At 37.8% G+C, this 20,574-nt stretch overlaps 1 protein-coding gene across 9 annotated transcripts in view; it reads left to right on the top strand.

The window, feature by feature from the left end:
* LOC121330650 (dynactin subunit 1-like) overlaps window positions 1–20,574 on the top strand; it is a 101,665-nt gene that overhangs the window by 45,709 nt on the left and 35,382 nt on the right. For 3 of the 9 annotated variants that reach the window (XM_041221739.1, XM_041217631.1, XM_041277739.1), the window contains exons 5-9: window positions 3,189–3,209; window positions 12,572–12,589; window positions 17,165–17,185; window positions 17,491–17,667; window positions 19,686–19,883. In XM_041221739.1, the coding sequence (XP_041077673.1) occupies window positions 3,189–3,209; window positions 12,572–12,589; window positions 17,165–17,185; window positions 17,491–17,667; window positions 19,686–19,883 (435 nt within the window). The remainder of the gene's footprint in view (window positions 1–3,188; window positions 3,210–12,571; window positions 12,590–17,164; window positions 17,186–17,490; window positions 17,668–19,685; window positions 19,884–20,574) is intronic. The other 6 variants (XM_041223387.1, XM_041222561.1, XM_041218399.1 and 3 more) reach the window with 5 other exon arrangements.

The following is a 20,574-nucleotide window of genomic DNA, read 5'->3' as shown; positions in this document are numbered from 1 at the left end:
TTTTTTTACACAGAGAATTGTGAGGGTCTGGAATCAACTCCCCAGTAATGTTGTTGAAGCTGACACCCTGGGATCCTTCAAGAAGCTGCTTGATGAGATTCTGGGATCAGTAAGCTACTAACAACCAAACGAGCATGATGGGCCGAATGGCCTCCTCTCGTTTGTAAACTTTCTTATGTTCTTAAGAGTGTGTGTGTGTGTGTGTGTGTGTGGTGTGTGTGTGTGTGTGTGTGTGTGTGTGTGTGTGTGTGTGTGTGTGTGTGTGTGTGTGTGTATGTCAATAGGTTTATGGAGATAATTGGGTACATTCTGAAACTCTGCTTTACCCTGTTAAACAAATAGAACTTCAGCAAAAACAGCAGTGTGGTCCAACAGACAGGGGCAGGTGGGCATTAAAAAAAGATTTTGTTTTATCTAGCCTTATTACCATATAACATTAATCTGGTTTGGTATTCTGCATTCATCCTCTAAACACGAAAACATTACTAATATTGAGAAGTCTCTTTTGGAACACACTGTATAGAAAAAATATGCTACCTTTTTAATTAATCACAAGATTGTTTTTCCCCCCACAGTTCCCTGTAGACTTTTTAATATTACCAGTGCTGTTTTTGACTTCCTTCAAAGGTCTTCGCCGCTGATGTTTTGGTTTGGTTTGGTTTGGTGGTCTCACCCTGATGATTTGCTCAATCTGTCTGTCTTCACCTCTGCTTCCCCTTTAACCTTTCACCCTGGAACTGCACTCTCTTGGACACAGAGGGCAAACAGCAGGCTCTACCGTTCTGGGTGGCACAGAACTAACCACACAATGGTTTATTCAGATGAGAAATTAAAATGCATTTCTTCTTTTATGCGGTGTTCGGTTTCCCAATATTTCCAGTCTGTCGATAAGGACCAGAAACACAGGGTTATCTTTTACCTGCTGCTCTGTACAACAATCCCAGTGGGTGTGAGCAAGAGTTAGATTTTAGGTTGATAATCAGAGCAGCCAAAGCGACTGCTGAGGAGGAACTATTCAGTATTGATACTTACTGTCTATCATGTAGAAAACTGATCACGTGGATATGTTAATAACAGCTTTACTTGTGGGGGGGGGGGGGGCGGTGTGGCACTCTTGTTTTTTCTGTGTCTACATTCATGATTGACACCTAATTGAGAGTTTCTAATGTAACGCAATGAAAGCAAAAATGGGCAGCCAAGTTCCAAGGGCTCTTCTTAATTGAGTTTAGTTAAATTTGCATAACTTGGCCACAGTTGGCTGAGGTTGCTAAACTGCTGCCCTAGATCAAGTTGGATTTTCTTTTCACCCCAGCAGAGGGCAGTAGAGCAATGGATTTGCCAAGCTTGCCTGAAGCCTTCTCTTAGAGTCCTGTGCGGGTCTGATTTTTACAACCTGCTACTACAGGACCCAACCCGAAACCGCAACCTGCTGCCACACTGTTGTCTTACCCGCGACCCGACTTGACCCCCTTTTAATAAGACCTGCAACCTGACACAAACCCACAATAGTTTGTCCTTTACCTACTGCCTGCATCGACTGACTCTTTCACGCTCTCACATTCACACACAGATATCTCTACCATTCTCCACAGATTGAGTTTATACAACAGGCTCTACAGCGTTGTAGCTTTCTGTAGTGGTCTGCATATATTTTTATATTGTAACATATTAACTATCACTACTTACTTTATTATAAAATACCTGTGTCTTCCTTTTGTGCCACCAGTTGAAAGGGAGCTACACCTGTGCTTTCGCAGAGATGATGTACCAGTTTTGTTGCTGTCGTTTAGTAAAACATATTGACAGGTTTTACAAGCAAGGAATCCAGTCAGCTGTTCATTATTTTCATTCGCTATGATTCCAAAAGAATTCCTTTCTAATACGATATTTGGGAAAGGGCTACAGACGAGTATGCTGAAAGGACAGAAAACATTTTGGGTGATTCAAATCCGACCCGATATTTATTTATTTATTTATTTATTTATTTATTTAGATATATTTTTGACCCAAACCGCAAAAAAGTTCACATTCTGACCTAAACCTGACCCGCTTTTGCGGATCACCTGCGGGTTCCGCTCGCACCCGACCCGATGCAGGACTCTACCTCTGCTTTAGTTTGTGCATGACAAACTAAAGTACTACTCAGATTCATCAATATAAGGTTTTGGAACAGTTCAATATCTGTTAATCCTCACCCTTAATTGAAGAGGTCCTACAAAAGTCCTTTAAAGTAAATATTGCGCCTGCCACCAGTGCAGTTATAGATCCTAAACACAGCAGTATTGTGCATCAGACAGACTCGTTTATAAATGGAGCTGCTGTTTTGTTCATGATTTTAGTGGACTTTACTGAATCATCTAACTGAATAATTTTGAAGGTTCCACCTCAATCTGTGTTGTTTTTTTATTTTTTATTTATTTTTAGTCCTGCTAATTAATATCTGTCTTCTGTGGGTACTTAAGGTGCATACATTCTCAAACATGGTAGCATCCTTCTACTGGTTAGGATTGGCTGTCACAGGCTTCTTTTAATGGGATTCATCTCTGTCTGCTCACGTGGACTCCTTAAGAGGCTGTATGGGGATGCACTGCAGATTAAAAGCATCTACCTTGTCATATTTGTTTTCTGAACATTGTTCCCAGTTTATTAACCATCCACAGAAAGTCAATCAAGCTGCAAAATGAGTATTTTTTAAATTTATTTTATTTACAAAACACTTCAACCCAGGGAATTGACCTGTATTGCTCCTTGTATCAGCAATGCCATGTTCCATACAGAACAGACATGCTGAAAAATGAGGTATTGATTATAGGGCTATTCCTATATGCATTTGTTAGTATTTTACATTTGAAACCAGCAATGTACATGTGTTCAGTTTTGCTAACGAAAGGCACATACTCATTTGTTCAAGTATAAAACCATCCGACTAGCATTGGTGGTACCTAGCCGTACAAATAACTTAAGTGGGCAGACCGGAATCCTGTACTTACAGCTTGTATTAATTGTATGGAATAAAAACCATATTTTGCTACTGTACTAAAATCACAAGGATGCATTGTATTTCTTCTAGTGCAATTCTGCCTCTTTAGAATTGCCAGTATGAAGGCATGCCTATTCGTTGTAAACAGTGTTCATTACCTAACGTTGATAGTAACCTTAACTTCTAACCTTTGCCCCCACTGATGCAGCGAGGAGTGAAACCCAAGAAGGTGGTGCATGTTTTTTATAAATGCCTGACAACATCACAGATTCACCTGGGTGCATGAAAAGAACAGCCCACCTAACGCTTTTGTGTTCATCCCTACCATGTATTTAACCCTTCACATCAAACAGCACCATGCGATTTTATGTTCAGCCACCTCATTGTCAAGCACACTGGCAGCATTTGACTGAAACAGCTTTTTGTCGACTTTATGTTTTCAGCTAGTTAGTGACCAGCATCTGAAGAGGTTTTTTTTTTTTATAGTTAGCTCTCCTGTTTAGCACAACAGGGTCTTGCTGTGTATGAGGCCTAGGCTTTGATTGTAGTGTAGTCAAGCACCCCTCACAAACCCCAAATCAGAAAAGGAACAAAATAATTCAAAGAAATGGGGGAAAAAAAAGTGTTGTATGGCTTGTCCTATATCTCCAGAGTACTTTTAGAAGGGGAGTTGACACAAAATTCACACACAAACGTATTGGATTTCTCCTTTGGGAGAGCTGATCAGCAGCAGCACTTGTTTTTCAACCTTCAGAACGTCCCACTCCTGGAGGAGGAGGAGGAGGGTTTGGGGTGTATAGAATAGGCATGGGTAGCTTGTAAACTGTGTCTATTAGGACAGAAAGGGATGAAGGATAAGTTTTGGTACCCAGTTCAGAGCCTGTTCAGCAGTTTTCCTGATCGCAGGGAGGGGTGTAGATTATGGCGTGCCCATTTTCTGACTTCCTGAACAACTTGTCTCGTCCTTCCAGTCCACGGAATATGCGGGCCTCTGTATGTTATCCTTTCTGCATGTCTCTCTCTCCATCCATACAGCCATCAGTATGCCTCTGTGCTGCACTGCTGAATCACGCTCCCTTTCTGCATGCCTGCTGCACTTACTAATTGCAGCAACACTGTTTCAGGGTGTTATGCTTCCTTCATAATTCCAATTTATTCAGTATCATTATTAAATGTTTTGCATGCTGTTAAGGGGATCCACTGGGGGTGTGTGTCAGTTTTCTACTGTACCTGCATCTTCATTCTTTGGTACTGTTTTTAAAGTCTGCTGTCAGGAAGGAGCAAAGTAAAATATCAGCTGATACGCTTAACAGTATTATCTGACACAGCCACAAAATGAAGCTGGAAGAGGAACTGCATTTTTTACAGAACCTATGAACCTATTAACTAACTGCGAGAAACTAAACTACCTTTCCTAAACTGAGATATGTATTTATTTTGACACTTGCCAACACTGATCCTCTCAAGTGGTTCGTGAAGGATATGTCTTACCCCTGACTAAAGAACATTACTTTGTGTCTGCTAATTGTTTATTGTTGAATATGTTTTGTGTATCGCAAATAACTTGGAGGAAGAAAGAAAAATGTATGTTTTGAAGTTTATAGCAGCCTGTGTTATTGCCATGAATAGGTGCACTTGTTCCTGGCCATAACCACCCTCTGTCACCGCTAAACCTGAAAACAGCTTACACTTTACATTCTTTCCATATCCCGTGCTGAGAAACACCCGTTTCAGGCAAGTCCAAAATGTTTTAATTTTTAACCCATAATGGTTACACTTATGTGTTCATGCAAGATTGTTTTAATAATTAGTTATTTGCCATACACAAAATATATTCAACAATGAACAATTAGTAGAGATAAAGTAATGTCCTTTAGTCAGGGTTAAGATATATGTGACGAAGCGTAAGTTATGCTCAGCATTCTGTCCATCACAAGGACTGAGCTGTTTTTTCATGAACTACTGATTTTAAACAATTAAATGTATTAATTTTATTCTCTACATTTTTTTACATTTCGCCACAATTTGCAATTCTGTTTTAAATCCTACGTATCGTACTGTAGTACAGCTTTAAATCCTGCGAACAAGCCTCCATCCTGATTGGATTATTGTTTTTAATCTCGCAAGCAGAGTCTCCAATAGAAATGTAGGAATTTGCTGTCACTCAGTACTTGGGGTGGGTTTAAAGTATTCCATAGAAGTCAGGAAGGAGGGACATTGCCCAGCAGCACTGGGAAAGGTAGTTTGTTTTAGGTTTGTATTGTTTTTAAATGGGAAAGTGGTGATGAAGTCAACGTGAATCGAGTAACCGTTTCCAGTGTTTATTGGCTATATACCGATTTCATTATTTAATTTTTTGTGTCGGGTGTTTTATCAGTTTTTATGGGTTAAAACTAAATCAGAGGCCCCAATTATGTTATTATAGTCATTTATATTGTGTATGTGTATAAATGTGTTAAAATTAAATTAAATTAAAAATAACTTTAAAATATAAACCTGTATGCCAGGGGCGCGCAGACAGTTGATATAAAATAAAAACCTGTATGCCAGGGGCACGCAGACAGTTGATATAAAATAGAAACCTGTATGCCAGGGGTGCGCAGACAGTTGATATAAAATAGAAACCTGTATGCCAGGGGCGCGCAGACAGTTGATATAAAATAGAAACCTGTATGCCAGGGGCGCGCAGACAGTTGATATAAAATAGAAACCTGTATGCCAGGGGCACGCAGACAGTTGATATAAAATAGAAACCTGTATGCCAGGGGCGCGCAGACAGTTGATATAAAATAGAAACCTGTATGCCAGGGGCACGCAGACAGTTGATATAAAATAGAAACCTGTATGCCAGGGGCACGCAGACAGTTGATATAAAATAGAAACCTGTATGCCAGGGGCGCGCAGACAGTTGATATAAAATAGAAACCTGTATGCCAGGGGCGCGCAGACAGTTGATATAAAATAGAAACCTGTATGCCAAGGGCACGCAGACAGTTGATAGGTCTGGAAGGGGGTACATGACAATCAAATGTTTGGGAACCGCTGCTCTACTTGATATAAATGCTCCCCCTAGTGTAAATCCTGATGTATTGATAGTCTAAGTTTGCTATCTGTTTACAAGCCGACTAGGAGAATGGGTATCAATTGCTGACATCCCTTGTTCTTGAAGTGTAATCATGAAAGGCGATTCAGGAAGTGTTCTTGTTAATAATAGCCAGCCATGCAGGTGCATTGGTACACATGATGGGATTCCCCCTGCCCACAGAGACCCGGAACAACACTTCAATTATAAAGGAGAACTGTCGGTCGCATTTTTTAAAATAAAGGATATATATGGATGTTATGAGCATCAGCAATTGATTCTATGGTAGTATTCCAGCTAGTGTTTTCCACTATTATAACAACTTCTATTGTAGTATTAAAGCAGGCTTATTTTATGTGAGATTAAAGCAAGCTTGTCATTTAGCAATATTAGCAGGTTGATTCTATGGTAGTATTAAAGCACATTGATCAGAATGGTAGTATTAAAGCAGGTTGATTCTATGGTAGTACTAAAGCAGTTGAACTATGGTAGTATGAACAGCTAATATGAAGTGTAGTAGCTAATCCATCACATTTACACAATGATTCTTAACGGGGGTATTCTTGAAGGTTGATTCTAAAAAAGTAAAAAAAAAAGTTGATTCGATGGTAGTATTGATTCTATGGTAGTATTAAAGCAGGTTGATTCTATGGTAGTATTAAAGCAGGTTGATTAGTATTGATTCTATGGTAGTATTATTGATTCTATGGTAGTATTAAAGCAGGTTGATTCTATGGTAGTATTAAAGCAGGTTGATTCTATGGTAGTATTAAAGCAGGTTGATTCTATGGTAGTATTAAAGCAGGTTGATTCTATGGTAGTATTAAAGCAGGTTGATTCTATGTTGATTCTGTTTAGTATTAAAGCAGGTTGATTCTATGGTTATTAAAGCAGGTTGATTCTATGGTAGTATTAAAGCAGGTTGATTCTATGGTAGTATTAAAGCAGGTTGATTCTATGGTAGTATTAAAGCAGGTTGATTCTATGGTAGTATTAAAGCAGGTTGATTCTATGGTAGTATTAAAGCAGGTTGATTCATGGTAGTATTGATTCTATGGTAGTATTAAAGCAGGTTGATTCTATGGTAGTATTAAAGCAGGATGATTCGATGGTAGTATTGATTCTATGGTAGTATTAAAGCAGGTTGATTCTATGGTAGTATTAAAGCAGGATGATTCTATGGTAGTATTGATTCTATGGTAGTATTAAAGCAGGTTGATTCTATGGTAGTATTAAAGCAGGTTGATTCTATGGTAGTATTGATTCTATGGTAGTATTAAAGCAGGTTGATTCTATGGTAGTATTAAAGCAGGTTGATTCTATGGTAGTATTAAAGCAGGTTGATTCTATGGTAGTATTAAAGCAGGTTTAAAGCAGTATTGATTCTATGGTAGTATTAAAGCAGGTTGATTCTATGGTAGTATTAAAGCAGGTTGATTCTATGGTAGTATTAAAGCAGGTTGATTCTATGGTAGTATTAAAGCAGGTTGATTCTATGGTAGTATTAAAGCATGGTAGTATCTATGGTAGTATTAAAGCAGGTTGATTCTATGGTAGTATTAAAGCAGATTGATTCTATGGTAGTATTAAAGCAGGTTGATTCTATGGTAGTATTAAAGCAGGTTGATTCTATGGTAGTATTAAAGCAGGTTGATTCTATGGTAGTATTAAAGCAGGTTGATTCTATGGTAGTATTAAAGCAGGTTGATTCTATGGTAGTATTAAAGCAGGTTGATTCTATGGTAGTATTAAAGCAGGTTGATTCTATGGTAGTATTAAAGCAGGTAGATTCTAAAGCAGTATTGATTCTATGGTAGTATAGTATTAAAGCAGGTTGATTCTATGGTAGTATTAAAGCAGGTTGATTCTATGGTAGTATTAAAGCAGGTTGATTCTATGGTAGTATTAAAGCAGGTTGATTCTATGGTAGTATTAAAGCAGGTTGATTCTATGGTAGTATTAAAGCAGGTTGATTCTATGGTAGTATTAAAGCAGGTTGATTCTATGGTAGTATTAAAGCAGGATGATTCTATGGTAGTATTTGATTCTATGGTAGTATTAAAGCAGGTTGATTCTATGGTAGTATTAAAGCAGGATGATTCTATGGTAGTATTGATTCTATGGTAGTATTAAAGCAGGTTGATTCTATGGTAGTATTAAAGCAGGATGATTCTATGGTAGTATTAAAGCAGGTTGATTCTATGGTAGTATTAAAGCAGGTTGATTCTATGGTAGTATTGATTCATGGTAGTATTGATTCTATGGTAGTATTAAAGCAGGTTGATTCTATGGTAGTATTAAAGCAGGTTGATTCTATGGTAGTATTGATTCTATGGTAGTATTAAAGCAGGTGATTCTATGGTAGTATTAAAGCAGGTTGATATGGTAGTATTAAAGCAGGTTGATTCTATGGTAGTATTAAAGCAGGATGATTCTATGGTAGTATTGATTCTATGGTAGTATTAAAGCAGGTTGATTCTATGGTAGTATTAAAGCAGGTTGATTCTATGGTAGTATTGATTCTATGGTAGTATTAAAGCAGGTTGATTCTATGGTAGTATTAAAGCAGGTTGATTCTATGGTAGTATTAAAGCAGGTTGATTCTAGCAGGGTATTAAAGCAGGTTGATTCTATGGTAGTATTAATTCTAGGGTAGTATTAAAGCAGGTTGATTCTATGGTAGTATTAAAGCAGGTTGATTCTATGGTAGTATTAAAGCAGGTTGATTCTATGGTAGTTAAAGCAGGTTGATTCTATGGTAGTATTAAAGCAGGTTGATTCTATGGTAGTATTAAAGCAGGTTGATTCTATGGTAGTATTAAAGCAGGTTGATTCTATGGAGTATTAAAGCAGGTTGATTCTATGGTAGTATTAAAGCAGGTTGATTCTATGGTAGTATTAAAGCAGGTTGATTCTATGGTAGTATTAAAGCAGGTTGATTCTATGGTAGTATTAAAGCAGGTTGATTCTATGGTAGTATTAAAGCAGGTTGATTCTATGGTAGTATTAAAGCAGGTTGATTCTATGGTAGTATTAAAGCAGGTTGATTCTATGGCAGTATTGAAGCATGGTAGTATTCTATGGTAGTATTAAAGCAGGTTGATTCTATGGTAGTATTGATTTGATGGTAGTATTAAAGCAGGTTGATTCTATGGTAGTATTAAAGCAGGTTGATTCTATGGTAGTATTAAAGCAGGTTGATTCTATGGTAGTATTAAAGCAGGTTGATTCTATGGTAGTATTAAAGCAGGTTGATTCTATGGTAGTATTAAAGCAGGTTGATTCTATGGTAGTATTGAATTGATAGTAGTATTAAAGCAGGATGATTCTATGGTAGTATTGATTCTATGGTAGTATTAAAGCAGGTTGATTCTATGGTAGTATTAAAGCAGGATGATTCTATGGTAGTATTAAAGCAGGTTGATTCTATGGTAGTATTAAAGCAGGTTGATTCTATGGTAGTATTAAAGCAGGTTGATTCTATGGTAGTATTAAAGCAGGTTGATTCTATGGTAGTATTAAAGCAGGTTGATTCTATGGTAGTATTAAAGTAGGTTGATTCTATGGTAGTATTAAAGCAGGTTGATTCTATGGTAGTATTAAAGCAGGTTGATTCTATGGTAGTATTAAAGCAGGTTGATTCTATGGTAGTATTAAAGCAGGTTGATTCTATGGTAGTATTAAAGCAGGATGATTCTATGGTAGTATTAAAGCAGGTTGATTCAATGGTGGTATTAAAGCAGGTTGATTCTATTAGTATTAAAGCAGGTTGATTCTATGGAATTATTGATTTGATGGTAGTATTAAAGCAGGTTGATTCTATGGTAGTATAGATTTGCACAGCAGTGTATATTTAAGTTTTATTACTCAAATTGTGATAGACGTGGCAAATTTGTATCTTTTTAAAACAAAAATCTTTTTTATATGCCTACCTTACTACCAGCCTGGCCTTATATTATGTAGGGATTCATCTTTTGCATTTGGAGATGGTTGGTTGGTAATTTCACAGAAGAACTCAAACTAGCCAGCCATGACCATTGTGAAAAGAGAAACTGGCCGTCGAATGGTTTTTGAGAAGAGACGATTATCATACTTTCTCTTGTGTAATCTGTTGAAAGGGAAGGATATATATAATGTGTATATATAATTATTATAATTTTAAATAAGAATCGAGTTAAAATCTTAACTCCTTTTTAAAGTCACACAGTTAATTTGCAACTTCATATATTTGAAAAGAAGAGATTGGTGTTTACCGTGCACACTGTGTTACTGCATGCTCAGGGATTCATGGTTGCATGATTTACACTACCTCTCAGCTGCTGTTGTCTTGACAATGGCACCCCCTCCTGTTAAGTAGTTATAACACTCTTTTACTGTTCCAGAGTTAAAACCAGTTTATTTCATTAGTGTTAAGCTGTTGTCAAATAAGCCTTGGTGTCTGCTGTACTCATGGGTTCGTTCATTGTCTGAATTTCACGCCCCCCCCCCGCCGCCCCCCAAATAAATTAATAAATAAATAAATAAAAAGTGGGACTGCGGGTTCTGCTGAATAGACAATGCTTGCAAATGGCTGCATAATCAGTGGAAAGGCATGGCTTTGAGTTAGCTCAGTTTGTCTCATTGTTGACCTGAACGTGTTGCATTTACTGTAAGTCAAAAAGCTTAAACTTAATAGGGAACTGCTCTTGTTTGGCCTCCTTTATTTTACTGGTGGCTGATGAGGATTTCTGTATGCAAAAATTAAATGTACAAAGTGATGCTTGCCAGAAGTCTGTCGTCAGTAAGAAGTATGGTCGTTGGGTTACTGCATCGAAACTATCTGTGATTAATTGAATTATTTCTTCTTTTAGCCTGTATTCACTCTTGTCTTTGTGGGGTTCAGAATATTCTGTGTAATTGATGCTTTCAAACCAGTACCAGTTACTGCAGTCTACGGTATATCTTTTTTGACTCCAGTGCTGAGTCACCCAATGTAGCATATATATGTTGAATTGCTTTAGAATATATTTGTCCAGTAAGAAACCTGCAACTTGTCAGTATGTAGAACTGACAAGTGAAATGTCTTCCATAACGATTGAGATTTCCATCTGAGGTAACGTATGTAGTGCCGGAGCTGAAATCTACAGCTGACTTTGATAGGACCGCTATATTTCATAACGTAACCACATTGTTTTATATTGTGATCACATTAAATAAATGTAATTATGAAACAAAGCCATTTCAACACACCAAACCCTTGAAACAAACTGTTCAGTCTGCATATTGGTAGCAGTGATCCGCACGCATCATCTTGTTGTGCTAATTCTGCTTAAAACTGTAATAGTATCCATGAAAGCACCAGACTGCGTCTACAGGGACATGAACCTACAGACATCTGCTGCTTAATTTTTAAAATAATGATTTTCAAACTCCTGCCAGTGTAATCGGATTCCTTTTAGCAGCAAGAAGCCTAGACCTTAACACTGGTAGCAATTTCTGAGTTATCTTTTTTGTTGAATTTAAAACAAAAAAGTACCACTGCTTGTTTTCAGCTGCCATTCATTATGAGGGTGGTAAATCAGCTTGGTTTAAACAAGCAAACTTGACATAACTAGTAAACCATTTAAAATATTATTTTCTGTGTTCCAATATAGAACTACCGGAATGTATTTCTATTTTCTTCGTAAATAGTTGATGCACAATTCAGAAAGATCCAAAATGCTTAAATGCAAATGTTTAAAAGAAAGAAAGAAAAAAGCGAAGCAGCAAGTCATTAGGTAAAACTAACTTTTCAGTAATGGGCCATATGTAAAGCAGGTGACGAAGTCAGCTGTCACTGTGATTTGGAAGCAGTGTGCAGTAACCCACACATACACACACTAGACACACACTGGCTCGTAGTCTAGGTTGTCTTCTCTACTCCATTGTTTTGGGGAGGGGCTTGCAAGCCATTTTAATTAGCCACTGAGGCTAGTGAGACTAAAGATCAGTGTGTTGCTAGGATACAAAAGAGCCTTCTATCACCCTCCTCTTGCTCCTCAGCAGAGCAAAGCTACGAATCAGTTACTGGTGCAGTCTGGATGGGGGAGTGGGGGGGAGGGATGGGAAAAAAAAAATCTAAGTGATGATGTAATGGCCAAGCAGGGCGGTGGTTGGAGAATCACAAGGACACAGGCAAAGAGTGGGGCTTCCTTCTCAGCAGCGCAGGTGCAGGGTTCCGGGCCTGTGAAACAGGGGTGTTGAAGATGGCTCTCTGCTAATTAACCGACCACAGAAGCTTTTGGAGAAAAGGAAAGGGGGAAGACACTGAACAATAGATTACAGAGGACAGAGGATGGGGGGTGGGGGGGGAGACACGAAAAAGGACCCAGCAGCCATTTGCAAGCAGTCTTCAGCAGCCTTTCTTTGGGTTGCAATACTGTACTGTACCTAGCAGAACCTGCATTTTGTTTTGTTTCAATGTGATTCTAACTGACAGTGTTTCTCTGTTTTTATTCCTCTGTATCCTTTCTTTCAAAATGATGAGACAGACCCCAACTCCCAGGAAGGTACATCAATGCATTCTTTTTACCTTCGGGCTCTTAAGTTAATCTTGGTGTTTGGTTAGGATGGTGTTTCTGTGGCGTTTTTATATGTGTTAGTGGGATTTGCTTAGTTTAATATTATGATACTAGCTTTGCTTTCCTTTTATTTTTAAGGCAAGTCATTATTTATTCTAGATTTGTTTGCAGATGCTGATTTTATTTTTTTGATGTCTTAATTTGGAGTGGAGGAGGGTGTTGCAGTACAATAGTGATATATTCTTCTACTTGTTTTTTTAATCAACTTTTTTAATAATAGTGGCTTAAAGTATTGTTTGATTGCCCATGGTATATTTTACTGTTTTCATTCATGTCAGTTTAACATTCTTTTTTTTTTTTTTAAATGTTATGCTTCAATAATTAGCCTTTTTAAAAAAAAAAAAAACTTTAACAACAACAAAAACAGATACAAAAATACAATACAGATCATAATAATACAATCAACGATCAGTGAAAAAGGCAACAATCAAATAGTAGCAAACAGGAACAAGTCTACTCAACTACTTAAAACAAACATGCACAGCTCTCGAGAAGATCATCATGCAGCTTACTCTTGAATTGTACTAAAGTTATTCAGGACTGCAAGTTAAGTTTAGATTGTAAATCATTCCAAGAGTAAAGAGCAAAATAGGCAAATTATTTTTTAGCAGCCTCTGTGTACGCACTATAGGAACCATGAAATTAAAAAATGTATGCGATCTAATAATTTACAATGAATAGCCTTATATAACAGAATATACCAGCGCTTCAGCCTTCACAAAGCCAAGGAGGTCCAGCCAAGCAAACTATATAATAACATAATGATGAGGACTGTAACTTGAATTCATAATATATCTCAAGGTGCATATATATATATATATATATATATATATATATATATATATATATATATATATATATATATATATATATATATATATATATATATATATATATAGGATCAAGTTTGTTTAATGTTAAGGCAGATGCAAACCTATAGACTGTGTCCCCATGATCAATTTGTGGCAAGAATATACAAGCAATTTGTAACTACAGAAAAACAAGATCAGAGTCTATAAAAGAAGCCTGTCATGAATTGCAAGATTATCAATATGGAGTATTGCTATATAACCAGATACCCAGATATGTATAGTTAATACGTTTTTACAGCACATATTTTGCATGCATTTTGGAATTGCTCAATTTAGATTTTACATCAGACTTGTTTTATGCATCAAAAATATTCTTTTTCTTTTTTCACTAAGTTGCCTCAAATTGTTGATTGTCCTGTGAGGCACTGTTCATGCACAAACATTTACAGAACCTGAACACATTGCACAAACTATTCAGCAGTCCTGTATAGAATATATTGTAGTAAAATACCAGGGAAAATTTAATTAATCTCTTTTAAAGAGATTGCTCTCATGAACACATAGGACTGGACAACGGAAAGCAGAATGAGGGATTTATTAGCTAGCAGGAGGCTACTTCCTGGCTTCTGCTTGATGTAGTCGGTCAGATTACCACCTAGTATCATGAAACGCATATCTGTACTTGTGTTGCACATCGTTCACAACGTGTTGCAAGGTGCAACTATATATATATATATATATAATATATATATATATATATATATATATATATATATTCCTGTTGATCTTTGAATTTGAAATTAGCTTTAACTAGTGTTATCCTCATTGCTTTTGTGTGTTGGGTAATTTCATGAATTAGTATCAGTTTAAAGATTAATTTATTTTTAAGGTAGTCATCTTTCTTTTTTCATACTGTGACTGTGGTCAGCTAAGAAAGTTTCCTCATACTTTGACTACCGGTCAAAAGTTTAAGAACACCCCCATTTTTCCAGTTTTTATTGAAATTTAAGCAGTTCAAGTCCAGTGAATAACCTGAAATGGTACAAAGGTAAGCGGTAAACTGCCAGAGGTTAAAAAAAAGTTTAGGTTACCAAAAACTGAAAAATAATGTACATTTCAGAGTTATACAAAAAGGCCTTTTTCAGGGAACAAGTAATGGGTTAACAACTTACAGCTGTTCTGCAGCAATGGAAGTAAATTAAGCCTTGAAAGTTGACGCTAACAATTCCTACAGGTGTCCCAACTTTTGTTGATTACTTACAAACCCTCTATCTGTATAAAAGCAGTGTTGGAACAGACTGTGTTACTACACCCTCTTAAGCATTATTTGGACAGTATTGTACTGCAGGAAGTAGTATATTGCTATCATAATGGCGAGAAAAAGGCAATTAACAAAGGAAGACAGACAGACCATATAACCCTTAAAAGTGTAGGTCTTTTTTTCCTTTAGAGAAATTGCAAAGAAAGCCAAGGTGTCAGTGAGTACAGTTTCCTACATCATCAAAAGGCACTTGGAAACTGGAGGAAACTCTGACAGGAAGAGGTCTGGCAGACCCAAAGCCACAACAGAATCAAAAGACAAGTTTCTGAGAGTCAACAGCTTGCGTGATAGGCAGCTCACAGGACAACAGCTGCAAGCACAGCTTAGCACTGGTCGAAGTAAGCAAGTCTCAGTTTCAACTTTGAAGAGAAGACTTCGAGCTGCAGGTTTGACAGGTCGAGTGACAGTAAGAAAGCCATTGCTAAGATGGCAAAATAAGAAAAAGAGGCTTGCCTGGGCCATGAAGCACTGCCAGCGGACTACTGAAGACTGGAAGAAGGTCTTATGGACCGATGAATCTAAATTTGAAATCTTCGGTTCATCACACAGGGTTTTTGTACGCCATCGAGTAGGCAAAAGGATGGTTCCTCGGTGTGTGACACCAACTGTCAAACATGGAGGAGGAAGCGTGATGGTCTGGGGCTCTTTTACTGGATCCAGAGTCGGCGAATTGCACAGAGTGGGTGGCACCCTGAACCAAAACGGCTACCACAGCATTTTGCAGCGCCATGCAATACCCTCTGGTATACGCCTAGTTGGTCAGGGGTTCATCCTACAGCAAGATAATGACCCAAAACATACCTCAAGGCTATGTCAGAACTACCTTAGAAGAAAAGAACAAGACGGTAGGATTCAAATCATGGAATGGCCAGCACAGTCTCCAGACTTAAACCCCATCGAGCTGGTTTGGGATGAACTGGACAGAAGGGTGAAAGCAAAGCAACCTACAAGTACAACACATTTGTGGGAACTTCTGCAACAGTGTTGGGAAGAACTTTCCGAACAATATTTGATTTCCATTGTAGAAAGAATGCCACGAGTGTGTTCGGCTGTTTTATATCTGCAAAAGGTGGCTACTTTGAGTCAAAAATTTAGATTAAATTTTGTTAAACAAAACGATTCCATGATTTCTTTTTTATCTCCAATTGTTTATTTGTTCTATGCTTTAATTTCAGAGTACATTGAGACATTAAACTGCATAAATTTCAATAAAAACTGAAAAAATGTTCTAAATGTTAGGTGTTCTAAAACTTTTGACCGGTAGTGTATATTGACCAAAACCATGCAATATATGTATCAAGTGCATATATTATGAGCATCTGTATCAATCAACCTTTTGTCATAAGGTTTTTGTTATTCATTGTTTGCTGTAAAAAAGGGCTTTATTTAAAAGTCAAAGCTTATCAACCTGTTGCCCCACTCCAGTCCATTGTTATTTGAGATTTCATTTTTTTCTTATATGTATTATAGCGTCTTTGTTTAAAAACAGCTCTAGTCATTAAAGTGCAATCACTGTACCAGTGGATGCACTGACACAGCCAGCTTGTTCGAGTTGCTCAAATTAGGAGAAATGCCTTTTGAAAGCCAGTAACTTGATGTAGAAATTAATCAACAAATCACCAGAGTGTTCAGGTCAGCCAATGTGTTTAATACATTATGTAGTATGTTTTTTAAGTTAAGTTTTAAGTTTTTTTTTTTAGTTGACATTTGCTTGTCCTTATCAAAGATGTGCATATACTGTGGGCTTTCTATCTTGTAATAAATGGTTGTATTCATTTCCGAAATGTAAAGTGGGGATTCTTGGTGATTTTGTTTTTGAAAAACAGCAGTGCCCATTACTTCAAACACCACAGTGTCTCTTAGGGTTTAAATAGTGCCCATTACTTCAACACCACAGTTTCTTTTTAGGTTTATAAGGACAAACTAATCACTAAAGCTATTTGTGTGCACAGAGATGTTAGGAGAGTAATACTGGAAATGACTGTCATGGCAACAGTTTCCATTGGTTCCGCTAAAGACGGTGCTCTTCTTAACTGGACTCTTCTCTTATCCGGATACCTTGTGGTGAACTCAAGTTGAAGTATCTGTGTTGTTTATCAGACCATAATGGAACTAGCAATAATGGTCTGGAGCATCTTAAAAGTTAAGCACTGAGATGCAACACGATGTGCATTGTTAACAGTAGCCTGTCTTGCTCTTGTTACCAGTATGACGATGTGTTTGTTTTTTGTCCCTCCTGTTCTGGTAACTGCTGCCTCTGCCACTGCACTCTGCTGTTGCCGCCGCCACTGCTGCTGCTTGTCTGTCCCTGTGTGTCTATTTCTCCCTGTGTGACTGTTTCCTACTCTGAATCCTCCCACTCTCCTCCAGACCCCAGCCAGGCGGACCAAGGTGAGCACTAACACATGGGTGTGATGTGAGTGGTGTGCTGGGTGTCTGCTACAAATGAATGGGATGCATAATTGTGTAATATATGTGAGGTTTGTGGACTGCACAAAATAACCCCTGTAATAGAAGCATTGCAAGTGTACATTATAAGTAATGTTGCACACATGGCTCATCCACCTTGAAGTTGTGTTATGATTAGATACAGAAATTCTAAGTATGTGAAAGTGTATACATGTTAATCCTAAAGGGTAAAAGCTTAGGAAATCAAACTTAACACAACATGCCTAGTCTAACGTGTGGTTCCACAGCCGACGAGACCCAGCAGCTCGGCAGCGTCCAGCGGCACGGCGGGCCCTTCAGCGTCGGCCTCCGGGGGGGACATGAGCAGCAGCGAGCCGAGTACCCCCCTGGTAGCACCTGTGATCCCCACCCCTAGCATGGGGCTCACCTCTCCAGGAGCCCACCCTCACCCGACTCCCAGCAAGGTAAGGACCAGCAAGGGGAAGGAGGTGTAAACAAGAGCCTGCAAACCTGATAGACCCAGTGTCTTATGTAACAAACTACAGACCCAGCTTGTTAAAAGTTGCAAGTAGATGCAACAAGCTAGTTAAAAATGGTTTAAACATATTCTCTCTCTCTCTCTCTCTCTCTCTCTCTCTCTCTCTCTCTCTCTCTCTCTCTCTCTCTCTCTCAAATCCTCTAGTATAGGATATATATTATAGAAATATATATATATATATATATATTATATATTTGATCTATATAACTAGGAAATTACTTTGTTTGCAAGGAGAGAATTATTTTTTTCTTCTAAACATCACAGTGTATCCAGTTCTTGCTCTGTCCTGCAACACTGCGGGCACATTGATTGGAATGAGTGTCGTATTGTGGGAACAGTAAACCAGCATTGCTGCAGGAGTGAGCCTCATCTGGACACACTGTGATCATGAAGACAAAAGAGGCTGCAATAGTTAAAAAATATAACAATACGTTAGGGGCAACACGGGACGCAGCAAAGATAAGGTTATGCATTTCTTGTAAACTTTGCACTGTGCTCTATAAGCTTCAGTCTTACATAAATCTGTAAGACTAATAATAGGAGCCCATCATGTTGGAGGTAACTATTTGAAATAACTTTACTTGTATGGAGAACAAGAATGCTTAACTCGCTAATATTTTAGGTACTAAAGCCACTGCTCCCTTATTGTCCATATGCTATCACTCCTAACATGTGGAGCATCAATATTCGATTGTACAATTTAATCCCCTCACACTCCCTGTATCTCGCTGTACAGCACATTATATCCTCCTCAGCCTGTTTTTGTCTACATGACTTTAACCACTTCAGCTCCAGGACGCACGTGTGTACTTCAAATGAAAGAGCACTTGACGTCAAGATTTGCCGTCTATTCTGTGGTTGTTATTTAAAATCTGATCTCTTTATATACATGCCTGTCAGGAGGTGGGGTGTGAGTGACAAAATAAATGTCCATACAGTCTTATAGTTATGAAAGCAGTCAATGTTTAATTGATAATAATCACTGCACTGTGTTATTATTTTGTGAAACCTTTTAGTTTGGGACTGAAAACCTGCCGTTTTAACCTTGCAACATTGCTGGTATAAGGGTGAAACGGCGGGTTTTCAGTGCCAAACTAAAAGGCTTCACAAATTAATAACACAGTACAGTAATCCATAAGTGTGTGGTAAAGTGCTGCAGTGGTAGTACAGCGGTGCTTTGTTGTGCTGGCTCCATGGCTGCAGCTCCCGACTTGCTAGTCCTCTGCTACACAAATAAACTAACAAAAACACAGCGCTCCAGCTACGACCCCTTCGTACTGAGATTTGCAGCTCAGATCCCTTCTCTCTGTCATAATGCCCTAAGAGGCAGTGTTGTAATGTGGTATGTGTTTGAAGATAGGGAGGAGAGATCAAAGTCATCAAGTGGCTTTATTATCCAATTGCATTCCATGCAAAAACCCCTGTCTATCTGAGTTGGAGATACTGCAGCAAACAATCAATGATCTAAAGTACAGTATATACCTAGTATTTTATTTTACAAAAAAAAAAGGGGGTTTGTATTTTTATGTATTGAGTGCGGAATTTCATACAAACTTAACATAAAGTGACACTGTTACGTATATTATATTAGTAATACAAAAATAAAGTGTAACAAAAACAGGCTAAAACTTTTGTGTTTGATTTGCTTTATTGAATACGACTGTCTAGTAACAGGAGCCTAAAGGGTTAATAACAATGTTATAAATGTAGAGACTTTTTTACAAATATTATTATTTTATACCAATTACATTAATTTAAAAATCTGGTATCTGGAGTATGCAATCACTTTTGCACCTGGAGTTGAAGAGGTTAATAATGAAAAACCACGGCGTTATTTTAAATGGATATTATTCGATACATAGTAGTCCCTTCACACTCACGTCTCTCTCTCTCTCTCTCTCTCTCTCTCTCTCAATCACTCACTCTCTCTCACTCTACCCCCAGGAGGAGGAGGCCCTGCGTGTTCAGGTGAAGGACCTGGATGAAAAGCTGGAGACTCTGAAGATGAAGCGCAGCGAGGACAAGGCCAAGCTCAAGGAGCTGGAGAAGTACAAGATCCAGCTAGAGCAGCTGCAGGAGTGGAAGAGCAAGATGCAGGAGCAGCAGACTGATGTGCAGAAGCAGTTGAAGGAGGCCAAAAAGGTAAAGGTTATTCAGTGAACCACTAGAGCAGAGATGTCAAATGAACTGTGACCACCTCTTTTTACTAAAAATATTTTTTTACATTAACAATGTATTATTCTTAATCTGATTATTTTTCCTAATCTAACTCTACAAAATATTCCCTCACAATGCTTGTGGTGTAGCTGTTTCGAAATAATAATTGCACAGCCACTTGCTTTGACAGGTGTGAGTGTGTGAGATGCATTATTACCTGTGCAAACTTGATTTCTTATAGTCGAATCTCTAGATTGATATTGAATTGCTTCTTCAGTACACATCACGGCTCATTGCTATTTAGAAAGGCCGTCGTTACATCAGAGATGGGATCTGAACTGGCTGTAAATAGTGTTGACATAGTAGGGCTGACAGCTCCATGCTTACTACATATCAGGTTTATTGGTACCCTGCTGAGATTCGCTTAGTCAACAGGATGTCTGCTAAGACAGAAACTTTGCTTCTTTCCACATTGATTGTCATTGTACTTAAATTCACTCATCTAAAACAAGGGTCTATTTAAAAAAAAAAAAAAAAAACCTTTAGTAATATTAAAAGGAGTATTTGTTTGACAAAAGTTTAATAGAATTCTCAATGTTTTCAAATAACAAGTAGGTGGTAAATTACAACACACAGTGCCTATAGAAAGTCTACACCCCCTTGAACTTTTTTTCAC

This window comes from Polyodon spathula, chromosome 1 (genome assembly GCF_017654505.1).
Source record: "Polyodon spathula isolate WHYD16114869_AA chromosome 1, ASM1765450v1, whole genome shotgun sequence".
Lineage (NCBI taxonomy): Eukaryota > Metazoa > Chordata > Actinopteri > Acipenseriformes > Polyodontidae > Polyodon > Polyodon spathula.
Note: the sequence above shows the minus strand (reverse complement) of the source record. Positions and strands in the feature narration are given on the sequence as shown.